This window comes from Panthera uncia, chromosome F2 (genome assembly GCF_023721935.1).
Source record: "Panthera uncia isolate 11264 chromosome F2, Puncia_PCG_1.0, whole genome shotgun sequence".
Taxonomy (NCBI): Eukaryota; Metazoa; Chordata; class Mammalia; order Carnivora; family Felidae; genus Panthera; species Panthera uncia.
Window position 1 is genome coordinate 36474280 of NC_064812.1, and position 22805 is coordinate 36497084.

Consider the following 22805-nt stretch of genomic DNA (forward strand, 5'->3'; position numbering starts at 1 on the left):
GTGTCACCTGTTGTGCACTTGCTTGTATCTCATAATATGAAGGTTTCTTACTGCCATTGTTTCTCCTCTTTGCCATATTGTCATAACATGTTCATTTTTCTTTAATCAAAGCAAAATGTGCTTGTGGTTTCCAAAGTAAAATGGCGCTAAAACAGATTAGAAGAACATAAGCTTCTCCTGCTCTTCAGAAGCGGTGACTTTCAAATCTTTTAGTTTTTCTTCAGGTATTTAAAAACCTGGGGGTTAATGAGATACATCTCTAACTTTCTCTTGTTCTTCAACTTGTAGACATAATCTGCTGACTGTGATGGAGGGTGAGGATTGCCGCTTTCTTATATCACCTTCTTCCATTTCCTTCACCCCAATTTTGTTATGAAACTCTTTAAAAAAATTAAATTCTTAGCATTTTGATCCCTATAACATGTACAGATTTCTTACTACTGAACAAGTAATGTTCATGATTACTTTTACTTTCTTGAAAACTCTTATTTTTCCTGGAGTTAAAATGGCATCATGTAAAAGAAAAAAAAATACTTAGTTTTCTTTAAACATATGACTCTTTCAAAGCCCATGGAAGTGCTGAAAAGAGATATTTCTCCCATGGGAACCCCCCCCCCTTTTTTTTTCTTGGTGGTGATCCACCCAGAGTCTCTGTGTTTCTGTTTAAGATGACAGGGACATGGGGTGCCTGGGCGGTGGCCCAGTCAGTTGAATGTCCAACTCTTGATTTCGGTTCAGGTCATGATCCCACAGTTGTGGGGTAGAGGCCAAGTTGGGCTCTGTGCTGAGTGTGGAACCTGCTTAAGATTCTTTCTCTCTTTCCCTCTGCTCCTCTCCCCCACTCACATGCTCTCTCTCTCTAAAATAAATAGATGAAAAAAAAAAAAAAAAAAGGATCAAAGAGACTTGAGTAGGTTTGCCTGCTAGTGGCGAGTAACCACTAGAGAAGGAGTTTGAAAATGGGAGTGGGTGGGGTTGGCCTCAATAATGAATGGCACAAAGTACTAAAGGAAGGAGGACCCAGCACAGACTGGGCTTGAGCAGAGGAAGGACACCTCTCACACTGAATGTGAGGCAAGGAGAGACACTGGGCATGACTACAGGTACAGTCCGAGGTGTGTGATTAGAAGTAGAGTGAGTCCCCTCTTGATGTTTCTTCTATGACTTGTAGAAGGTGAGGTCAACCGGTGGGAATGAGGAAGGAGGTAAATGTGGTTAGAGTCTTGGGGAAAGTAGAGAAGTTGAAGGAGAGTGTGAATCAGAACCCTGTCGGCTGAGGCAACTGGTAGAACATGTTGGAGAAAAGGAGGGAGATTGTGGGCCAGTGGCCACCAGTGTGTCTGATTCTAACCAATGGCAAAGAGTTGGGTGGTCCTTGAACCAAAACGTAATCAAATACCTAGGAATAAACTTAACTAAGGAGGTGAAAGACCTGTGCTTTGAAAACTATAAAACACTGGTGAACGATACTAAAGATGTCATAAACAAATACAAGGATATTCCGTGCTCATGTACTGGAAGACAATAAATTGTTAAAATATCCATACTACCTGAAGCAATCTATAGATTTAATGTAATCCCTATCAAAATACCAATGACATTTTTGTGTATTTTGTGTACATTTATATTTTTATGGTTTCAGGTCTCATATTTAGGTCCTTAATCCATTTTGAGTTTATTTTTGTGTGTGGTCCAACTTCATTCTTTTACATGTAGCTTTCCAGTTTTCCCAAAACCATTTGTTAAAGAGACTTTTTTCCATTACATATTCTTGCCTCTTTTGTTAAAGATTATTGACCGTATAATTGTGGTTTTATTTTCTGGGCTGTTTAGTGCATTCCTTTGATCTGTGTGTCTGTTTTGGAGCCAATATTGTACTGTTTTGATTACTACAGCTTTATAGTATATCTTGAAATCTGGAATAGTGATATCTCCAACTTTGTTCTTTCTCCGGATAGTTTTGGCTATTTGGGGTCTTTTGTGGTTCCATAGAAATTTTAGGATTTTGGAGGCACCTGGGTGGCTCAGTCTGTTAAGCGTCCATCTTCGGCTCAGGTCATGATCTCACAGCTCATGAGTTTGAGCCCCGCGTTGGACTCAGTGCTGACAGCTCAGAGCCTGGATGGAGCCTGCTTTGGATTCTGTGTCTCCCTCTCTCTCTGCCCCTCCCCTGCTCATGCTCTGTCTCTCAAAAATAAATAAACATTTAAAAATTTTTGAAAAAAAAGAAATTTTAGGATTTTTGTTCTAGTTCTGTGAAAAATGCTGTCAGTATTTTGATAGGGGTTACATTAAATCAGTATATTACTTTGGGTAGTATGGACATTTTAACAGTATTTGTTCTTTCAATACATGAGCATGGAATATCTTTCCATTTGTGTCATCTTCAACTTCTTTCATCAGTGTTTTATAGTTTTCAAAATATAGGTCTTTCACCTCCTTGGTTAAATTTATTCCTTGGTATTTTGTTATTTTTTTGGTGCAGTTGTCAATGGAACTGCTTTCTTCATTTCTCTTTCAGCTACTTCATTATTAGCGTATAGAAATAGAGTGGATTTCTGTATATTGATCTCGTATCCTGTGACCTTGCTGAAAATTTGTCAGTTTGGGTAGTTTTTTCATGGAGTCTTTTGGGTTTCCTCTGTTTAGCAATGTGTCATCTACAAATAGTCAAAGTTTTACTTCTTCCTTACCAATTTGGATGCCTTTTATTCCTTCCGCTTGTGTGATTGCTGTAACTAGGACTTCCAGTACTATGTTAAACAATAGTGTACATCCTTGTTTTGTTTCTGATCTTAGAGGAAAAGCTCTCAGTTTTTCACCATTGAGTATGATGTTTGCTATGGGTTTTTCTTATGTGGTCTTTATTATGTTGAGGTGTGTTTCCTCTAAACCTACTTTGTTGAGAGTTTTTATCATGCATGGGTGTTGTACTTTGTCAAATGCCTTTTATGCACCTGTTGAAACGATCATTTTTTTTACCCTCTTATTGATGTAATGTATCACATTGGATGATTTGCTAATATTGAACCACCCTTGCATCCCAGGAATAAATTCCACTTGACTGTGATGAATGATTTTTTTTTTAATGTATTGTTGAATTTGGTTTGCTAATATTTTGTTGAGGATTTTTTGCCTCTGTGTTCGTCAGGGATATTGTTTTCTTTTTTAGTGGAGTCTTTATCTGGTTTTAGTATCAGGGTAATGCTGGCCTCATTGAATGAAGCTGGAAGCTTTCCTTCCTCTTCTATTTTTTGGATTAGTTTGAGAAGAATAGATATTAACTCTTCTTTAACTATTTGGCAGAATTTGTCTATGAAGTCATCTGGCCCAATTGCTTCTCGGCCTTTTGGCTAAGATCAAGTGAAGTCATCTGGCCCTGGGTTTTTGGTTTGGGGGAGGGCTTTTTTTTTGTTTGCTGGTTTGTTTACTGATTCAGTTTCATTAATGGTAATCAGTCTGTTCAAATTTTCTTTCTTCCTGATTCAGTTTTGGGAAGTTATATGTTTCTAGCAATTTATCTATTTCTTCTAGGTTGTCAAATTTGTTGGCATATGATTTTTCCTACTATTCTCTTATAATTCTTTGTATTTCTGTGATGTTGGTTATTTTTCCTATTTCATTTCTGATTTTGAGTCTGTCTTCTCTCTCTGAGTCTGGCTAAAGATTTATCAATTTTATTGATCTTTGAAAGAACCAGCTTCTGGTTTCATTGATCTTTTCTTTTTTTTTTTTAAGTTTCCATTTCATTTATTTCTGCTGTAAACTTTATTACTTCCTTTCTTCCACTGCTTTCGGGTTTTGGGTTTTGTTCTTCTTTTTCTAGACCCTTTAGGTGTAATGGTTAGGTTGTTTATTGAGATTTTTCTTGTTTCTTGAGGGAGACCTGTATGGCTATAAACTTTCCTCTTAGAACAGCTTTTTCTGTATCCCAAAGATTTTGGACTATTGAATTTTCATTTTCATTTGTCTCCATGTATTTTTTGTTTTCATCTTTGATTTTCTGGTTGAACCACTCATTGTTTAGTAGCATGTTATTTAGTCTCCATGTATTTGTATTCTTTTCAGATTTTTTCTTGTGGTTGGTTTCTAGTTTCACAGGATTGTGGTTGGAAAAGATGCATGGTATGACTTTGATCATTTTGAATTTGTTGCGACCTCTTTTGTGGCCTAACATGTCACCTATTCTAGAGAATGTTCCATGTGCACTTGAAAACAATGTGTATTCTGCTGTTTTAGGATGGAATATTCTGAATATATCTGCTAGATCCATTGGATCCAATGTGTCATTCAAAGGCACTGTTTCCTTATTGATTTTCTGTTTACATAATCCTATCAATTCATGTAAATAGAGTATGAAAGTCCTCTATATACAATACTATTATTGTATTACTATCAATTACTTCCTTTATGTTTGTTATTAGCTACTTTATGTATTTGGGTGTTTTCATGTTGGGGGCATAAGTATTTACACTTGTTATATCTTCTTGTTGTTCTCTTTATGATTACGTAGTGTCCTTCTTTGTCTCTTGTTACAGTCTTTGTTTTAATTTGTTTTGTCTCGTATAAGTATTGTTACCCCAGCTTTCTTTTCACTTCCATTTGCATGATAATGTATCTCTGTCCCTTCATTTTCTTTTTTTTTTTTAATTTTTTTTAACGTTTATTTATTTTTGAGACAGAGAGAGACAGAGCATGAACGGGGGAGGGTCAGAGAGAGGGAGACACAGAATCCGAAACAGGCTCCAGGCTCTGAGCCGTCAGCACAGAGCCCGACGCGGGGCTCGAACTCACGGACCACGAGATCATGACCCGAGCCGAAGTCGGCTGCCCAACCGACTGAGCCACCCAGGCGCCCCTGTCCCTTCATTTTCAATCTGTACGTGTCTTTAGGTCTGAAATGAGTCTCTTATAGGCAGCATAGATGGGTCTTATTTTTTTTATCCATTCTATCATTCTGAGTCTTTTGATTGGAGCATTTAATCCATTTACATTCAGAGTCATTATTGATAGCTATATACTGACTGCTATTTTGTTACTTGTGTTATGGTTGTTTTTGTAGTTCTTCTCTGTTCTTTCTTCTCTTAGTTTCTCCTAGTTTACTGACCTTCTTTAGTGATATACTTGGCCTCCTTTTTCTTTATTTTTTGCCTATTACTAGCTTTTAAATTGTGGTTACCATTATGTTCCTATATAACATCTTACACATGTAGTAGTCTATGTTAAATTAACGGTTGTTTAAGTTTGAACCCATTCTAAAAGCACTAAATTGTTACTCCTCTGTCTCCCACATTTTAGGTATATGGTGTCATATTTCACATGCTTTTAGTTTATGAATCCATTGACTTATTTTTATAAATATAGTTGGTTTTACTGCTTTTGTGCTTCCTAGTTTTATCATTTCTGCTTGTGGTCTTCTGTTTCCACTCAAAGAGTCCACTTTAACATTTCTTTTCAGGCTGGTGTAATGGTCATGAATTCCTTTAACTTTTGCTTGTCTGAAAAACTCTCTCTTCTTCTATTCTAAATGATAGCCTTGCTAGACAGAGTATTCTTGGTTGCAGATTTTTCCATTTCAGCACTAATAATACATTATGCCACTCCCTTCTGGCCTGTAAAGTTTCTGCTGAAAAATCAGCTGATAGCTTTGTGGGGTTTCCCTTTTATGTAACTATCTTCTCTTCTCTTGCTGCCTTTAAAATTCTCTCTTTATCACTACTTTTTAATTTTAATTACTACGTGTCTTGGTGTGGACCTCCTTGGGTTGATTTTTGTTGGGGGCTCTCTGTGCCTCCGCATCTGGATGTCTGTTTCCTTCCCCATATTTGGGAAGTTTTCAGCTATTATTTCTTCAAATAATTTTTCTGCCCCTTTTTACTCTCTCCTCCTTCTGGGATCCCTATAATGCGAATGTTATTATGCTTGCTGATATGCTGAGTTCCCTTAATCTATTTTCATTTTTTATTATATTTTCTCTCTTTCCTGTTCAGCTTGATTGCTTTCCATTAGTCTGTCCTCCAGGTCACTGATCCATTCTTTTGCTTCCTCTAGTCTACTGTTTATTTCCTCTAGAGTATTTTTAATTTCAGTTACTGAGTTGTTCTTCTCTGGTTGGTTCTTTTGTACATTTTCTCACTCTTTGTCAAGGGTCTTACTGTGGTCCTCCATGCTTTTCTCACGTCCATTGAGTATCGTTAGGACCATTACTTTAAATTTGCTACCAGGCATTTTACTTACCTCTATTTCTTTTAGCTCTCTGGATGTGATTTTGTCCTTGTCTGTTTCATTCGGGACATTTCCCTCTGTCTCTTCATTTTATGAACTCTCTGGGCCTGTTTCCGTGTGTTCAGAAAGTCAACTACATCTGCTCTCGAAAGTAGTGACATTATGAAGAAGAGGTCCTGAAGTGCTCTGCAGTGCAATGTTCCCTGTTCACCTGAACCTCGTGTGTCAGGGATATCTCTTGTGTGTGATGTGCACCCTACTGTTGTGGCTGAGCCACGTTAGCCTTCAGTACAGTTGTCTGTAATGGCTCTCTTTGCCTGTTGTGGGCAGGGTTTGATCTCTGTGTTGTTACTGGGCCAGTCTGGGGTCGCCTTGGGCTTCAGTTGGCTCAGGCCAAGCACTTGCCAGAGCTGTGGTGGCACGAGACTGCAGAGCATTCTCCCTGCGATTGTCCCCTGAGAGCTTTCATTGGTGGGCAGGATCTGCAGTCAGGGCCCGTTGTCTGCCACCATCGTGCTGCTGGGACTGCAGTGCAACTTGGGGGGGGGGAGGGTCAAATTGAGATGGTGCTGACCCTTGTCAGGGGTGGTTGCACACTGCCATGCTTGGTGTGCCCCTTGGAATGGACTACTGAGAGTGTACTGGAAAGTGTGAGTCTACAGGAGAACACGGGGATGGGGTGCACAGTGTTAGAAAGGTTTGTGCTGGTCTGCTTCAGGAGGAGGTCAGGGTGGAGGGGGCAGGTCTGCAGGAGAATGTGGGGAGGCACACTGCTAGTAAGCTAGGTAGAGAGTATTTGTGCTGAGCTTATTCCTGCAGGTATCTGTGTATCTTGGCTGGGGGAGAGGGAAGGGAAATGGTGCCTGCCAGCCTCTTTGTTTCTTGGACAAGTCTCCCAAAGGCCCCTCCAGCGCAGGCACGAAGATTAACAAACACATCTCTCTCCCGTACACCCAGGTGTTTTTCAAACGCTGCTTCTGTGCTGTATCTCAGCAGGGCAGTATATTATGCTGTTTCTTTAAGGGCCAGGATTTAGTTTCCATCATCCTCTGGCTCCCCCAGAGCCAAGCCCGCTGATTTGTAAAGTTTCAAGTGTTAAAAGCCCCACGAGTGATAAGAACTCGTGAAGTTAGGCCCCTATGGTTTTCAAAGCCAAATATTATGGGGATTCATCTTCCCAGTGTGCTGACAGCACAGAGCCCGACGTGGGGCTTGATCTCACAAACCGTGAGATCATGACCTGAGCCAAAATCAAGAGTCAGACGCTTAATCGACTGAGCCACCTAGGTGTCCCAAAACCTTTGTAATTTCTTGAGTGTTGGGGGTAATCAGAGTGCCTTACACAAAGCTTCCGATATTATAAGCCTCTAGAATCTCTGGAAAGATCACTGTGTCTTATTGAGTGCTAATGAGAAGACTGGTGGCTGGGGGCTCCTAGGTAGCTTCAAGATGGGGATTGGTGGAAAGCATAGTTACAGGGTTGGGATTTCCAGCCCCACCCCTGGTCTACAGGGGAGAAGCGCAGGGAAATTGAGTTAATAATCACACGTGATAAAGCCTATGTGATAAAGTCTCCATAAAAGTCCCTAAACTGTGGGGTTTAGAGAGCTTTGGAGCTGGTGAACATGCTCGGTGTGCCTGGAAAGGGCATGGAAGCTCTGTGCTCCTTTCCACATACCTTGCCCTAGGCACCTCCTCCATTTGGCTGGTTGTGGGTCGTTTCCTTTCTAATAAGTGGGCAATAGTAGGTAAAAGGAGCTTTCCTGCGTTCTGTGAGCCATTCTAGAAAACTACCAATCCTGAGGAGGGTGTTGTGGGCACTGCTGATTTCTAGCCAGTTGGCCAGAAGTGTGGGAGGCCTAGATTTGCGACTGCCACCTGAAACTGGGGAGAGGAAGTCTTGTGGCACGGAGCCCTTAACCTGTGGGGTCTGTCCTAACTCCAGATAGTGTCAGAAGCGGTGTGAGTAGAGAGAAATTGTGTTTTTCCCTGGAGTGTCCTGTGGGCAGTGTAAGGCCAGCGTGGGTCGTATAGTGGCGAGCATAGCCGCCCTCTGTGAACAACGTAAGGACGTTGGAGCGTTTTACGCGAGGGAAGGACATTTTTAGATTTGCATTTTAAAATACCTCTCTGGCTCCATGTGGCGAGTGCTTTGTAGTAGGGTAAGAATGGAAGCGAGGAGGCCATCACAGGAGCCGAGGGAGAAGAGGTGTGAGTTGGGTCTAAGGGGCTGGCAGCGGAGAAGAAAAGTAGATAGAGTCAAGAGATTGTGTAAGATGTAAAATTGACACAACTCAGACGTTCCTTGCTTCGATGTGAATGTTAAAATATCTTCCTGAGTATTTTCTTGAATCCTTTATATCTTATCTATTGGCACTGCTTCTAATCAAAGGTACGTAACTTCCTCCTCATTTCTTCTAACAATAACAGAACAACACAGCTGCCATTTGAGTGGTTTGCAGCGAGTGCCATTCCAACTTCCACATGTTGCTTCCTTGAATCTTGACCGCAGCCCTGTGAGGCGGGCACTATTACCGTCCTTATTTTAGAGCAGAAGGAGTGAGGAATACAGGGGGCAAATAGCCTCTCCAGGTTTACATAAGGTCACATGGGGCAGGTGTAGCCGCTGGGCTTGGAACCCATTTCTTCACATGCTCCAGCCAAGTCCCTTGGTACCTGTGAGCAGATTACTGCGGCCACCTCTGAGTGTCCCCTACCCTCCAGTCTCTCTTCCTGCCCATTTTCACCACACTACCAGGCAAAATCTTTCCATCACTCCGTTTCCATCCTTCTGCTTTCTTCTGCCTTTTTTTTTTAAAGGTTTATTTATTTATTTATTATTATTATTTTTTTAATTTTTTTTTACGTTTATTTTTGAGGCAGAGAGAGACAGAGCATGAACGGGGGAGGGTCAGAGAGAGGGAGACACAGAATCTGAAACAGGCTCCAGGCTCTGAGCTGTCAGCACAGAGCCCGACGCGGGGCTCGAACTCATGGACCGCGAGATCATGACCTGAGCTGAAGTCGGCCGCTTAACCGACTGAGCCACCCAGGAGCCCCAAGGTTTATTTATTTTTGAGAGAGAGAGAACACAAGCAGGGGATGGGTGGGGGTGTGGGGGGGTACAGAGGATCTGAAGTAGGCTCTGTGCTGACAGCTGTGAGCCCGATGTGGGGCTCAAACTCACAAAATGTGAGATCACGACCTGAGCCGAAGTTGGACGCTCAACCGACTTAGCCCCCTTCCTTTTGCCTTTAAAGAAAAATTTTTTTTTAACGTTTATTTATTTTTGAGACAGAGAGAGACAGAGCATGAATGGGGGAGGGTCAGAGAGAGAGGGAGACACAGAATCGGAAGCAGGCTCCAGGCTCTGAGCCATCAGCCCAGAGCCCGATGCGGGGCTCGAACTAACGGACGGCGAGATCGTGACCTGAGCTGAAGTCGGCCGCTTAGCCGACTGAGCCGACTGAGCCACCCAGGCGCCCCTGCCTTTTTAATAAAATCCTCAAGTGTCTGACTTCAGGGCCATCTATAACCTGGCCTGCTCTCCCAATCCAATCTTTCTCACTTTTGTGGAGGAATTTAATAAAGGTATGCATTTATTTCATTTTAGCTGTTTATGTAATTTAGCTATCTTACCAGTCTGCAGTTTGGTCTGAGTTGGGAGTTGCACTGTGGTAATAAAAATTAATGCTAGGCTTTCCTTTAGAATCTTACCAAAAAGCAATAAAATTCTTTTCATTCATTTTGTGAGTGTTTTTCCCCTGAGGTAAGAGATGTTTGTGATTATAGGCCCCAGAACACAAGAACCAACATCTAAGCAAAGGTGTTCCTAGAAAGGGACTATTTGCAGCAATAATTCTGGGGGAGCCCATTACCCCTGACTACCTGTATCTCAGCTAAATATGGAGCCTTGGGGACCCTGCTGTGTTTCATCATCAATCAGTTATCATGACTACAGGGGAACTAGGGAAATCTTCCAAAGGTCCCCTGGAAAGCAGAGGTGACCGAAGTGTGGCCTGAGGTTGTGTGGGAGCTCAGGGCCTGTGCTATGGTGCAGGGAAACCAGGCGTTCTGACATTTTGTGGAAGAACTTGGAGTGATTCTCAAAGGATGCCGGGAAGCGGACGGTCCTGGCACCAGACTCTTGGAGGAAAAACCCGGTAAGAGGATCCGCGTTTGCTGACTCAGAGCCCAGTTCTGACAGGGAGGAGCCACAGGACTGTTTGAAAAGTGACAAATTCCTGTCACACAGACAGAAACCTATTGCATGCGGAGGGAGGCAGCATACCATGGCACCTCATGCTGGTGTAGAGGGTGGCGACATGGTACTCGTGTAACTTATCCAAATTTGGACACTTTGAGAGTCAAAAAAGTGCTAGAGTTATTCCATTTGTATCGGACATTATAAAATGCAGGGCGGCTTCATAGAAATTCCTGGAACTATGAGAAATCTGCGTCCTCTTTGTGTACACATGGAAAGAGAACAGGCCCTCTGCTGTCCCTTCTCAAAAGGGCAGTAGTTCCATCACGAGGGACACAACCTCGTCCAGCTCTGATCACTTCCCAAAGGCCCCTTCTGCGCATCCCATCACACTGGAGGTCAGGGTCTCAGCACAGGCATTCAGGGGACGCCATAGCAGTGCTGGATGGGAGGCCTATTGTTGGGAATTCTTGGGTCCCTTATTTAGATCCCAGGCCTAGAGTCACGTGGAGCTGGTCTGGAATCCTGCCTCTGCCATTCCCTAGCAAAGTGTCCTCCGGCAAATTACTTAACCTTCGTGAACTTTTACTCATCTGACGAAGGGGGATTAATACGCGTATCTGTCTCAAGGCATCGCTACAAGAGTTGGATGAGTTACCCTATGTGAAGCCGTTGGCACAGAGCACAATTATGAGTATCACACGTTATCAATATATTTGTACATAATAAACATATGCATATTTATTCATAAATGATATACTATGTATACATGCTGCCTAAATGTGTAGATATTCATAAACATGGGGGGGGGCAACCCTTTGAATTTGGAAAATAGCAGATTTTCTCTTCTAAAGTATTTAGATTCAGAATCAGAGAAACTTAGTAATTATAACACATGGCGGGCGGCGGCGGGCGGGGGAGGCAGGTGGGTCATTAAAATTTAAAGACAAAGCTTGCCCTTTGATAACAAAATTAAGAAAAATGAGCCTGTCGCTAATGTAGCTGGCCAGCTGAGGTACCTGGGCAATGCAGTTGTGCTGAGTCTCCCAGGAGCCTGTAAAACCTGAAATGTTATCTGTGGATGTAGGGAGGGTGAGGAAAAGGGAGGTGTTGCCTGTTGAGGGGAAAGGTCCCACTTGGTCAGCTTGCCTGAGCCCAATTCTGTGATCTGCAAACAATCTTACAATTGGTCATTTGGTTCTTCTCTCCCCGCCTGGTACCAGGAAGGCGGTAACCTAGGCTGGGTGCACATTGTCTTGGCACTAAGAAGAGATTACCCTCCACCCCTCTGTATTACTAATATTCTGACTTGTATAGTAGGCTTAGGACACAGAAAATGATTTGAGTGACTCTTGTCTCCGTTCTCCCCAGGAGAATACGTAACCACTGCCATTCTCAATGCCTAGGAGAGAAGTGAGCTCCTTGCCTACAGTGAATGTGTTGGTGCATTCGGGTTTAATCCTGTTGTAGAGTTGGGATGAGAGAGGCTCTGACCTGAATCAGCCTCCCAGAGATGAGGCAGTCCTGCGGACCAACAGCATCCCATTTGGGAGGTGCTAAAAACAGCCTTCTGCCAGATGCAACTGCCCCGCGAGTCTCAGCTGAGCGGCCACTGGCCGTGCCTCCTCCTGGGGTCCCCCGCTCTGTGGTCACTGAACATCAACTCCAGCTTCACACTTTCCTCCACTCTGAAGGCTTTCCAGTGTCTCTAGCCTGTCCTTGACATTCCAGAACATTTCATCCAAGAACTTCACAGGTCCCCCAGATTTGCAGTAGTCTCTAGCATATAGGTATCCCCTTGCAGAATGCATAAATGTTAGCAAAGTAGGGCTGAGCTGGGAGTGCTGGCCCTCAGGTGGATGCTTACTCACCTGATAGTGACATGCTTCTTCATTCAGAAGACTTTTTTTTTTTAAATTTTTTTTTAAGTTTATTTGTTTAGGGGCGCCTGGGTGGCTCAGTCGGTTGAGCGTCTGACTTCGGCTCAGGTCATGATCTCGCGGTCTGTGAGTTCGAGCCCCGCGTCAGGCTCTGTGCTGACAGCTCGGAGCCTGGAGCCTGTTTCAGATTCTGTGTCTCCCTCTCTCTCTGACCCTCCCCCCATTCATGCTGTCTTTCCCTGTCTCAAAAATAAATAAACGTTTAAAAAAAAAGTTTATTTGTTTATTTTGAGACAGAGTGAGTGAGCAAGGGAGGGGCAGAGAGAGAGGGAGAGAGAGAGAATTCCAAGCAGGTTCCACACTGTCAGTGAAGAGCCCAATGCGAGGCTCGAACCCACAAACCATGAGGTCGTGACCTGAGCCGAAATCAAGAGTCAGATGCTTAACCAACTGAGCCCACCAGGCGCCTCCATTCAGAAGACTTTTATGGGACTTTTAGGGATACCTGGAAATATTCAAAGTGTAAATTAAAATCTGAGATTCCCCAGGGTCAGGTGGATGATTTTATCAAAAGCTTTTTTTTTCCTAAAATGGATGCCTTGTTGTTTATTTGAAAATTATTCAAGCGGCATGTCATTGCTTCGTCTCGGCCCCTCCACACCCCTCCTCACCCCAACACATCCATCAAAACACCATCCCCCAAATCTCTGCAGTCAGCTCTGTGTGTTTCTGGGTAATGTATGCCCTGAGGGTCCAAATAGAGGAAGCTACTGACTTTTCCTGCTCCGTGTACGCCATTGAAGGGACTTGGGGGGCTCACTGTGATTTCCCTTTGCTTGCAGGACACATTTAGCATCACGATCAAGACAGCGGCTCTGGATATATTTCTGCCTAATGGAAGGAATATTCAAATCGAAATTCTAACATCAGATACTGCTGAAAGAGTTCTAGAGGTAAACTTTGTCTCAACTCCAGCTCCAGAACTGAATTCAGGAATCATTCTGTTTGAGGGCAGGGACTAGGATAAGGTTACCTTCCAGAAGCTTCCTGCCTATCATTTTACTCTGGATGATGTATCTGTAGAGACGCTGGATTTTCTGGGAGACTGACCAAGGAATCTGAGCTACAACTTATCCTCCCGGGCATCTTTGGTTTTACTCTCCCCGTGGGCATCAACTTCCCAGACATCTTTTAGGCCCTTCCTAATACGGCTGTCAGTTTTCTGGGACTCAGCCAAAGATGTGCCCTGGAGATATGCCAAGTGCTTTATTATGGGATGCCCTCATAGTTGGACGCAGGAAGGGGAGTGGAGTCCAGATGAGTCTGAAACAGGCTGTATCCAGGTAGGCTGGTGACAGGTTCTGGCAGAGTGACAGCAGATTTCTCGAAGGCTGGAGTAATTGTCCCTCCTGTCCCACAGGAAACCAAAACTCCAGCAGGTCTAATTCTGCATCCAGAGGGCCAGACCTGAGTTTAAGCTGGTTCTGTGAGGACTCTGAAGACAAGACACAGAGACTGTCTGCCCCGTCTTTAGATGTAGCTAATACCAGCTCTGTCCCTGGGGCCTTTCCTCCCTACCCTGGGTTTCAAGGGAACACCAGCTTCTCACACCCGCATACTGCTCCCAGGTCCTTTTTCTTTGGAGGGTGTTAGTTCTAATCCTCTAGAGAAGTATGTGCGGGAAAATATAAACTTATAAACAGGTGGAAGTGAGAAAGTTTCTACGGGCCTTCCCAAGGACAGAATGTTCTTGCGCTGGGGACATGGTACCTGACACCTTCTAGGTAGGAAACGAGCCATCCCTGTTAGGCTCCCAGCCCTCAAGCCCATCTTTACCTGAGACCATGGGGTGGGGGAGCCTCCTCCCTGAAACACGGCTCCTCTTTCCAGCCTGGAGGTTCAAGATGGCCCATGCCCTCCTGGCCTCCAAACAGCAGTTTTGTCCCCAGGCTAGGAAACATCCCTTCTCTGGGGTCTTTGCTCTGCCCAAGAGTGATCATTTTTGACCTTCCTTCCTATGAAAGTCACTGCACACAACCTTTTTAGGCTCCTGTATTGCTGGCCTCGTTGAATGAGATCTGCAGCCACCTCATTGCTGAGGCCATCCATTGAGAAGTTACCCTAGGGTCCCCCTCCGTCACCCCCTGACTCCCAAATCCTACTAATCTTGTGCCCCAAGTCTTTCTCCTGATAATTCCTGTCTCCCCATTTCCTCCTCTCCATCCTTATCCTAGTTCGAGCCCTCATTTCTCAGCTAGATTTCGATAGCAGCCTCCAAACTAGTCCCTGCTTCTAGTCTTGCCAACCTTCTACCCTGGCTTCCAGAGTGATATCTCTAAAAAAGCATCAAAGGCCCTTGCTGCTTAATGCCTCAGGGGATTTATCCCCCAAAGCCCCCCAAACACAAAAACATGGTTCCGTAAATTGCCTTCCCAGGACCTGCACAGGGGGAGGCTGACATAGCGAAGGAGGAGGGCAGTAAGTCTATGGTTCCACAATACTATCTTTTTTGCTCAGTTTCTCCTGTAACAAGGAGCAGAAGTTTAACAACGTACGTTTGTGATCTCAGACAATTATACCTTCCCTGTTCTAATCACACCGACTTGTGAGACATTCAAACCCCAGACACTGACACCATTAGCATCAAATAAGTTTACCTGGAGGTGAGCAGGTACCAAAGCGAGCAGTTGGCCAGGCAGACATGTGACTTCTCTTCCAGGGGCTGGGAGATTCTCCAGCTTGCATAAAAATATAATTTAAATTTTGTAATTGAGAATCATTTTTGTGGTGGTGGGGGGGCCTGGGTGACTCGGTGAAGTGTCCGACTTCGGCTCTGGTCATGATCTCATGGTTCATGGGTTCAAGCCCTGTGTCAGGCTCTCTGCTGTCAGCCCAGAGCCTGCTTTGGACCTCTGCCCGACAACCCCCCCCCCCCCCCCGCCGCCCCTCCTCCACTTGTTCTCTCTTTCCCCGCCCCCCAAAAAAACCTTAAAAAAAATCATTGTTTACATCTCCTCAAGCATACTTTCCTCCACCCTCCACCTCCCTGCCATCCTGCTGGGTTTCTTAAGGACCAGCAACAAGATAAAATCTCTTTTGGGGGTTTTACACATTTGTGCTGACGTGGTTTTGCTGATGGTGCTTCTGTTTTGAAATCTCCTTAACGTTTGCTAAGAAGACAATATCATTGTGTCTCTTTTTTGTCCATGCTTACTCCTCTCGAAAGAAGGTATGTGTGTTTATGTCCTTATAAATGAAAAAGTCTTCTCCATTCTTTTCCCTACTCCTTTATCTGCCCTAGCATGTAAGCTTGCTGTTTTCCCTGAACGGATCCGAGAAGAGAGTAATCAGTCTGAAGGGGCGTGGCTCATCCTCTAGGAAAAGATGTCCTTGCAATCTGTTACTTACCAGCACACACTCACCCTTGCACACACAGGGGCGCTGTGTTTGGTGTGGGGTGTCTGCAAGGGCATGGGGAAGGGTGAGATAGGAAGCAGGCGAACGGGGATGCGCCTTGAGTGAATGTCGTAAAACATTCCCGGGCCCTTCCTTATTTTCAAAGCTATGCCGAGCACACCCACTCATATCACGCACCTAGTAAGACTGCCTCATGAGGCAATTTACAGATCTCTGACAAGAAAAGTGCCCCCTTGGAGCCTGGTGTTTGTACGACTGCCACCTTGAGAACCCGGAGCCATGGTTAAAGCATCAGCTCACACCCCTGGCTGTGGAGGTGAAATCCTCGAGTGTTGCAGAGGTGATCTAGTGAATTCAGAGTGTGCAAACAAAGAAGTCACGCTGCAGCCCAGGCTTAAGTGGGGGGCGGGGGTGGGTGAGGAAGGGGAGAATCTGTGGTAGCATGGACATTCCTGCTAAGGGAAGGTGAGTGAATATAAAACATTATGACGTTACAGCCTCATGACCCGCTGGTAGAAATGAAACCGTGGGTGTTGAAATGAAAGCCGTTTGATGTAAAGGTCAGGAAGGAATAGGAAAGGAGAGCAGCCTGTGCCTGGGATCCGAGGTTGCGCTGAGCAAATGGCGTGTAAATTAGACTTGACCGTCACAGGAGGCGCCAGACAGAAGGGGGCCGGGGCGGGGGGAGGGCAAAGGTGGCCAGTAGCTTGTACACTTTTCTATGGCAGCCAGTTGGCGGGAAACGTCCCTTCTCTGAGAATCCAGCCTGCAGGAAGGTAAATTGGGGTGAGGGCCCCAGGGGGCAGGTATCACAGAAGGACAGATGTTCGTGGAGAATGGCTGGTGCCCTCCGGTGGATTATAACGACCAAACTATCTGGGAGATACATCCCTGTCCCAGGTGGGACAACCAGCCTCAGTGGAGGCCAGGTTCATGTCCATAGTATTGGAGCTGATTTTTATTTTCTTCACTCTAATTTTTTTGATTTCTAAATTTTCTAAAATCAATGTTATCATTTTTAGATTCAGAAAAGATTCCCTTTTTTTAAAAGTTTTTATTTATTTATTTTCGAGAGCGAGCGTACTTGGGGGAGGGGCAGAGAGAGAGAGAGAGAGGGAGACAGAATCCTAAGCAGGTTCTGAGCTGCCAGCACAGAGCCCGATGCGAGTCGTGAACCCGCAAAACCACGAGATCTTGATCTGAGCCGAAACCAAGAGTCAGCCGCTTAACCAACTGAGCCACCCAGGCACCCCTGGAGAAGATTCCTTTTAATATCTGCAGCCCATTAAAGCACTTTCTATTGATGTTTACAGGCAATTTCTTTTTTTTTTTTTTTTAACATTTATTTATTTTTGAGACAGAGGGAGACAGAGCATGAGCAGGGGAGGGTCAGAGAGAGAGGGAGACACAGAATCTGAGACAGGCTCCAGGCTCTGAGCTGTCAGCCCAGAGCCTGATGCGGGGCTCGAACTCACGGACCGCGAGATCATGACCTGAGCCGAAGTCGGCCGCCCAACTGACTGAGCCACCCAGGCGCCCCTACAGGCAATTTCAAATTCTGCATATCATGGTAAGCATGGCGGACACTCTCCCAACTCTCCCCCCACCCCCCACCCTTTTCTTGTCTTTGTTTATTTCTCAAGGTGGTGTCACACAAAATTGGACTGTGTCAGGAGCTCTTGGGCTACTTTGGCCTCTTTCTCATTCGGTTTTGCAAAGAGGGCAAGCTCTCTGGTAAGGAAAGAAGGAATGCAGGGCAGCCGGGAGATGGGGTTGGGCAGGTGTGGGCACGTGCTCAGCCCAGGGGATGCAGGAGATACCGCCGAGTAGGGGCGATGCGTGGTCCCTACTACTGTTCTCAGTAGTCCCTGGATCAAAAGTTGGGGGATGGGCGGGTGTGTCTGTGTTCAGGGTGAGCTGGGGATGAGCCACTCCAGAAAGCTAGCATGGACCACAGCAAGATGTCAGGCCCTTACCAGTAACTGCACTTGGTCTTGTGCCTGCCCTGGTCCCAGTCCTAATGTCTGTCTCACCTTTACCCTTATGGCCTGGCTGCTGGCCACCAGCCATGCCCCGGCCTCCCTCTGGAGTGCTGGACTTCGGATGTCAGGACATCCCATCACGCTATCGCTTCTCCTCGTTAAGGAATGTTTGCTATAAAATGTGGATGCCAGAAATAAGTTCTCAGATTCTTAAAAAACGTAAGGAGTTAGTGAAAGACGACAGTGTGGTCCACATGGCTTTTGCTTTCCTCTACAGTGCATTTCTAGATATTACAAGCTATTTAGTTGTGAAATGGTATCAATTATCTGAATGCCATTTACACATGTTCTCAAGAAGCTGCAGGGAAGTGGTTTTTTTTTTAACATTTATTTATTTTTGAGACAGAGAGAGACAGAGCATGAACGGGGGAGGGTCAGAGAGAGAGGGAGACACAGAATCGGAAGCAGGCTCCAGGCTCTGAGCCATCAGCCCAGAGCCCGATGCGGGGCTCGAACTCACGGACCGCGAGATCGTGACCTGAGCCGAAGTCGGCCGCTCAACCGACTGAGCCACCCAGGCGCCCCAGGGAAGTGGTTTTGAGTGGGAAGTTAAGGGGTTTGTGTGTTGGTTTGACCACTAAGATCTGTGGTCCGCTGGCGAAGGCACTAGACCTCTCTGGACCTCGGTTTCTTCATCTGTATTGCAGTGGAAAGTACCCCCTACCAACGGTGCTGCTGTTTTATGAGGGTGAAATGCTATTTATCATTTGGATGAATTTCAGAAAGTGAAAAATTACATACAAATGCGAGAGAATGTGATCAGGGTGATTTTATTCTTTCCAATGGCAACGCTTTATTTTCTCATTTCGAAGCCTCTGTATGTAAACTGTGCCATTTCAACCAGGAAGACTCCCTTTCCCCTTTCTCTAGTCATGAAAAAACTGGCGGACTTTGAACTCCCTTATGTGAGTCTCAGAAGTGCTGGAATGGAAAACTGCAAGGTTGGACTCCGGAAGTGGTAAGCATTTGCGGTGATGGTAGGTATTTGAGGATGTTTTCGGTTCCCGTTGAGATTTTGTCGGTCTCACCGTATCAGCTCACCACCTAACAGCTAGAGAGGGACCAGGAGCTTGCGGAAGGTTGAGAGGAAAGCAATAAAGAAGGGAGAGTGGGGAATGAACCAGAATATTTGTCCTAAAGAATGCGATGTTGAAGATAACTCCCACTGGTCTCCAGTAAGTACTTGAGGGATATTGTCACGAGGATGGTGGCCCTGAAGGTAAGTCTTGAAAAGCAAGTGCTGTTGGGGTGGGAATCAAAGCAGGAATTATGAGAAATGGCAGGTCACGGGCTTGCTTTGGAATGGATTATCAACTGTACTAATTGAAGGAATTTATTGATGATTACAAATAGGTGCAATTCATCTGTTGCACTGTGGTGTTCCCTAAGGGCAAAGGGTGGACTCCGACAACTTGCAGTGAATTTGAACTCTTAAGTATTTGGCTTACATTCTTAAAGGATTCCAATAACAAATGCGTATAAACCAGGGCCAGCCATGTTCGTAGACTGACTGAACACCTTGCAGAAAATACTATCCTTTCCCCCAGAAACAAGAAGCCCTATGGAAAGCGAACGAACAGAAAATAACAAGAAGCAGGACACTTCTCTCACCCCACCCCGCCCCACATATATCCTATAATCTGTAGTCTCCAGTGTTTATTACCATGGCTGTATTGGGTTGCTTCTTTGGTTTACTCTCTCCCAGCCCAGCTATTCTGTAATCTGAGCACAGAGAGTATTAAAGAAAGGCATTTTGTAATCTAGGAATAGTAGTTATCTTGACCTCATGATGCCTTGTTTACAGCGCCAGTCTGTGGTTTTGAATTTTGGAAGGACATTCCTGGCAGGGCTAGAAGTTCATCTACTGCTATTCAAAAGTATTCTGAGAAACTGTCAAAATCTGTGGGATGGAACCATAAAAAGGCGAAAAGGAAAAACCCTTAGCAGTTCCATCTAGGTGTTTCTAGAGTAGCTGTTCTTCTAGAAGCTGATTAGTGTAACAAGTGGCTGAGCATGGTCGTTCCTAGGGTCAGAGTATGTGAGTCTAAATCCCAACCAACTCACTGGGTAGCTGAATAACCTTAGCCAAGTTACTCAAGCTCACTAAGCCTCAGTAAAACGGGAATAATAACAGGAGTCTAGCTCATATGATTAGTGTGAGGGTTAAATAAAGTCATCCCACATGCTCAACAAATTTTGGTCTTGTTTCTTACTGTTATATTGAAGATAATAATAATTATAATAACAATAACAGCAGGAATCCCTGAGGCTTAGACTGCTTTGCTCATGGACTCTCCAGAGAACTTGAGATCAAAGGAGACCTGAGGACTCTGTCCCTTACCTTGAAGCCTTAATTGGTAATTGGGTTTTGCCCAGGTCTTCATTAAATAGGTATATTCTATGGGCACCTGGGTGGCTCAGTCGGTTAAACTACTGACTCTTGGTTTCAGCTCAGGTCATGATCTGGTGGTTCTTGAGATCGAGCCTGATGTTGGGCTCTGCACGGACAGTACAGAGCCTGCTTGGGATTCTCTCCCTCCCTCTCTCTCTGCCCCTCCCAAGCCTGCTTGGGATTCTCTCCCTCCCTCCCCTCTCTGCCCCTCTCTGCCCCTCCTGCTCACGCTTTCTCTCGCTCTCTCAAAATAAATAAATACAACTTAAAAAAAAAATAGGTAGATAGTAGATCATCAGCGTAAGATAAAATGTCACTCACACACCAGCATCTCGGATCCAGGCAGATGGCCTTTGCTAATGGGAACTGGGAAGGAAGGAGCCCTCACTCCAGCTGTTAGAGCTGAGGGTCAGGTCACCCGAGGGGAAGAGCCTGGAGTAGGATCCTGAAGGGACCTGGTCATCTGTCCAGGAAAAGTCTGAGTGGGAGCAGGGAGGCCAGCTTGGCTGCCGGGAGCTGTGGGATTCCCAGCAGGTGAGGCATTCCAGCAAACATTAGCCAGAGTTTTAGGGATTTTTCTGTCTGTGAATTCTCTGGTGCACCTCTCCAATTATGGTACGGTTCCTTCCAGACCAGAGGGAGGCTGCCCTGGCCTCTCAGAGCCCCAAGTGTGGGCTGGGTCCGGGGGCTCTCTAGCTCGGATGCAACAGTTGCTATTGTCAGTCACGGAGAACAGGGTGCCTACGCTGCGTGGGCAAATGAGCTACATCGGACATAACTGCGCATGCTTCTCCCCACCCCCCAGGAGGAAGGTGACCTTCAAGTACCATTTTCCTCCTTTCCTAGTCCATGCCAATCCCATTGGTCTCTTAACCACACTCTCGTAAGTGGAGTGATTCGGCTTACCTCTGCCCTCAGGTTGGTTTAGACCAGCTATGGTGCACCCTTTCCGGACCGTTTCTATCAATTCTTAGCAGCTCCTGTGCTCGTACAGGAACTATGATTTCAGTTTAGCCTGGCGATTCTGGGCCCATTAGACAGACACGGAGCCCTGCTGTTTGCAAGTCACTTTGCAGAGTGGCAACTCCAAATAGGACACAGCCCCTATGTACCTGGTGCTAAGATCAACTTGATGAGAGCAGTGGTCAGGATGACTTCGGAGTGCTAAGGAAGCATAGAGGATGAAGTGGAAACCGTGGGGAGTGGGGACTGGAGGGGGGACACGAGGAGCCCAGGAGAGGCAGATGAGGCAGGGACGGAAGCTGGTAAGGGCACTGGTCTTCCAGGCAGAGGAGAGGAGAGAAAACATGGTTGGATGTCGAGTGCGACGGAGGAAGGTGGGTAAGAGACGGAGCTGGAAATGAAAGCTAGGTGTCCCCTGACGGGCGGGGCCGTGGAAGGGAGCAAGATGAATGATCTAACTCCTGGGACCACGACAGTCCACAGGCTACTCAGGAAAGAGCCCTCAGGTTAGAACGCAGAGCCTGGGATTGAGGGGACAGGGCTGACGCAGAGGGCCTGACAAAGGGAGCAGTTCGGGCGACAGATGAGAGCAGCCTGGGTACAGGGTGGTGATGCAGGTGTGGGTTTGGGGCAACGGCAACACCAGGTACTATGGGGTGGGGAAAGGGCATCCGCACTTGGGGCCCGACAGTGGGGCGAGTGTGAACAGGGCCGTGGGCCATTCTCCCACAGCTTTATTGTTTGCCACCTTACTCTCAGAGCCCGCCAGACAAGAGCTTACAGTGTAAAGAAAGTAGGAGACAGAAAAAGCTAGGTGAGTAGAGGGCTGTTAGAAAGGGGGGCTCGTTTAAATATTTTTTTAATGTTTATTATTTTTTTTCAAACTTTTTTTTAACGTTTATTTATTTTTGAGACAGAGAGAGACAGAGCATGAATGGGGGAGGGTCAGAGAGAGAGGGAGACACAGAATCGGAAACAGGCTCCAGGCTCTGAGCAGTCAGCACAGAGCCCGACGCAGGGCTCGAACTCACGGACCGTGAGATCGTGACCTGAGCCGAAGTCGGCCGCTTAACCGACTGAGCCACCCAGGCGCCCCAATGTTTATTTATTTTTGAGAGAGGAGGGGAGAGGGGCAGAGAGAGAGAGGAAGACAGAGGATCCCAAGGCAGGCTCAGTGCTGACAGCAGAGAGCCCAACGCGGGGCTCAAACTCATGAACCGTGAGATCATGACCTGAGCTGAAGTCAGATGCTCACCCAACCGAGCCACCCAGGTGCCCCAGTGGGGGCTCGTTTAAAGCATAGGGGGCCACCACCTCAGAGAGCATGTGCTCCCAGGTGTGCCCATCGGCTGTGTCATATGAATGAACTTAATGCTCCTGAATTATGCAGGTACATGGACCCATCCCTCGACTCCATGCTGATGGACTGCACAGCAGCCGTAGATTTGATCCATATGCAGGTAAGGGTGACCAAGGACTCTCAAAACACCATGTGTTATCGACCGTTTGGGATGGAAACCATTAAAAAAAATTGTAATAGTTAAGAATTCTACCTCCATAACTAGAATAGGCAAATTCACAGAGACAGAAAGTACAATAGAAGTTATTAGGGGCTCGGCGGCAGGGAGTTACTGTTTAATGGGTACAGAATTTTTGCTAGGGATGCTAAAAAGGTAGGTATG

General features: G+C 45.6%; 1 protein-coding gene across 1 annotated transcript in view; it reads left to right on the plus strand.

The window, feature by feature from the left end:
- The window catches only part of SNX31 (sorting nexin 31), a 69699-nt gene that overhangs the window by 19655 nt on the left and 27239 nt on the right, over positions 1-22805 (plus strand). The window contains exons 5-8 of the mRNA XM_049633032.1: positions 13152-13262; positions 17370-17460; positions 18639-18726; positions 22514-22583. Of these exons, the coding sequence (XP_049488989.1) occupies positions 13152-13262; positions 17370-17460; positions 18639-18726; positions 22514-22583 (360 nt within the window). The remainder of the gene's footprint in view (positions 1-13151; positions 13263-17369; positions 17461-18638; positions 18727-22513; positions 22584-22805) is intronic.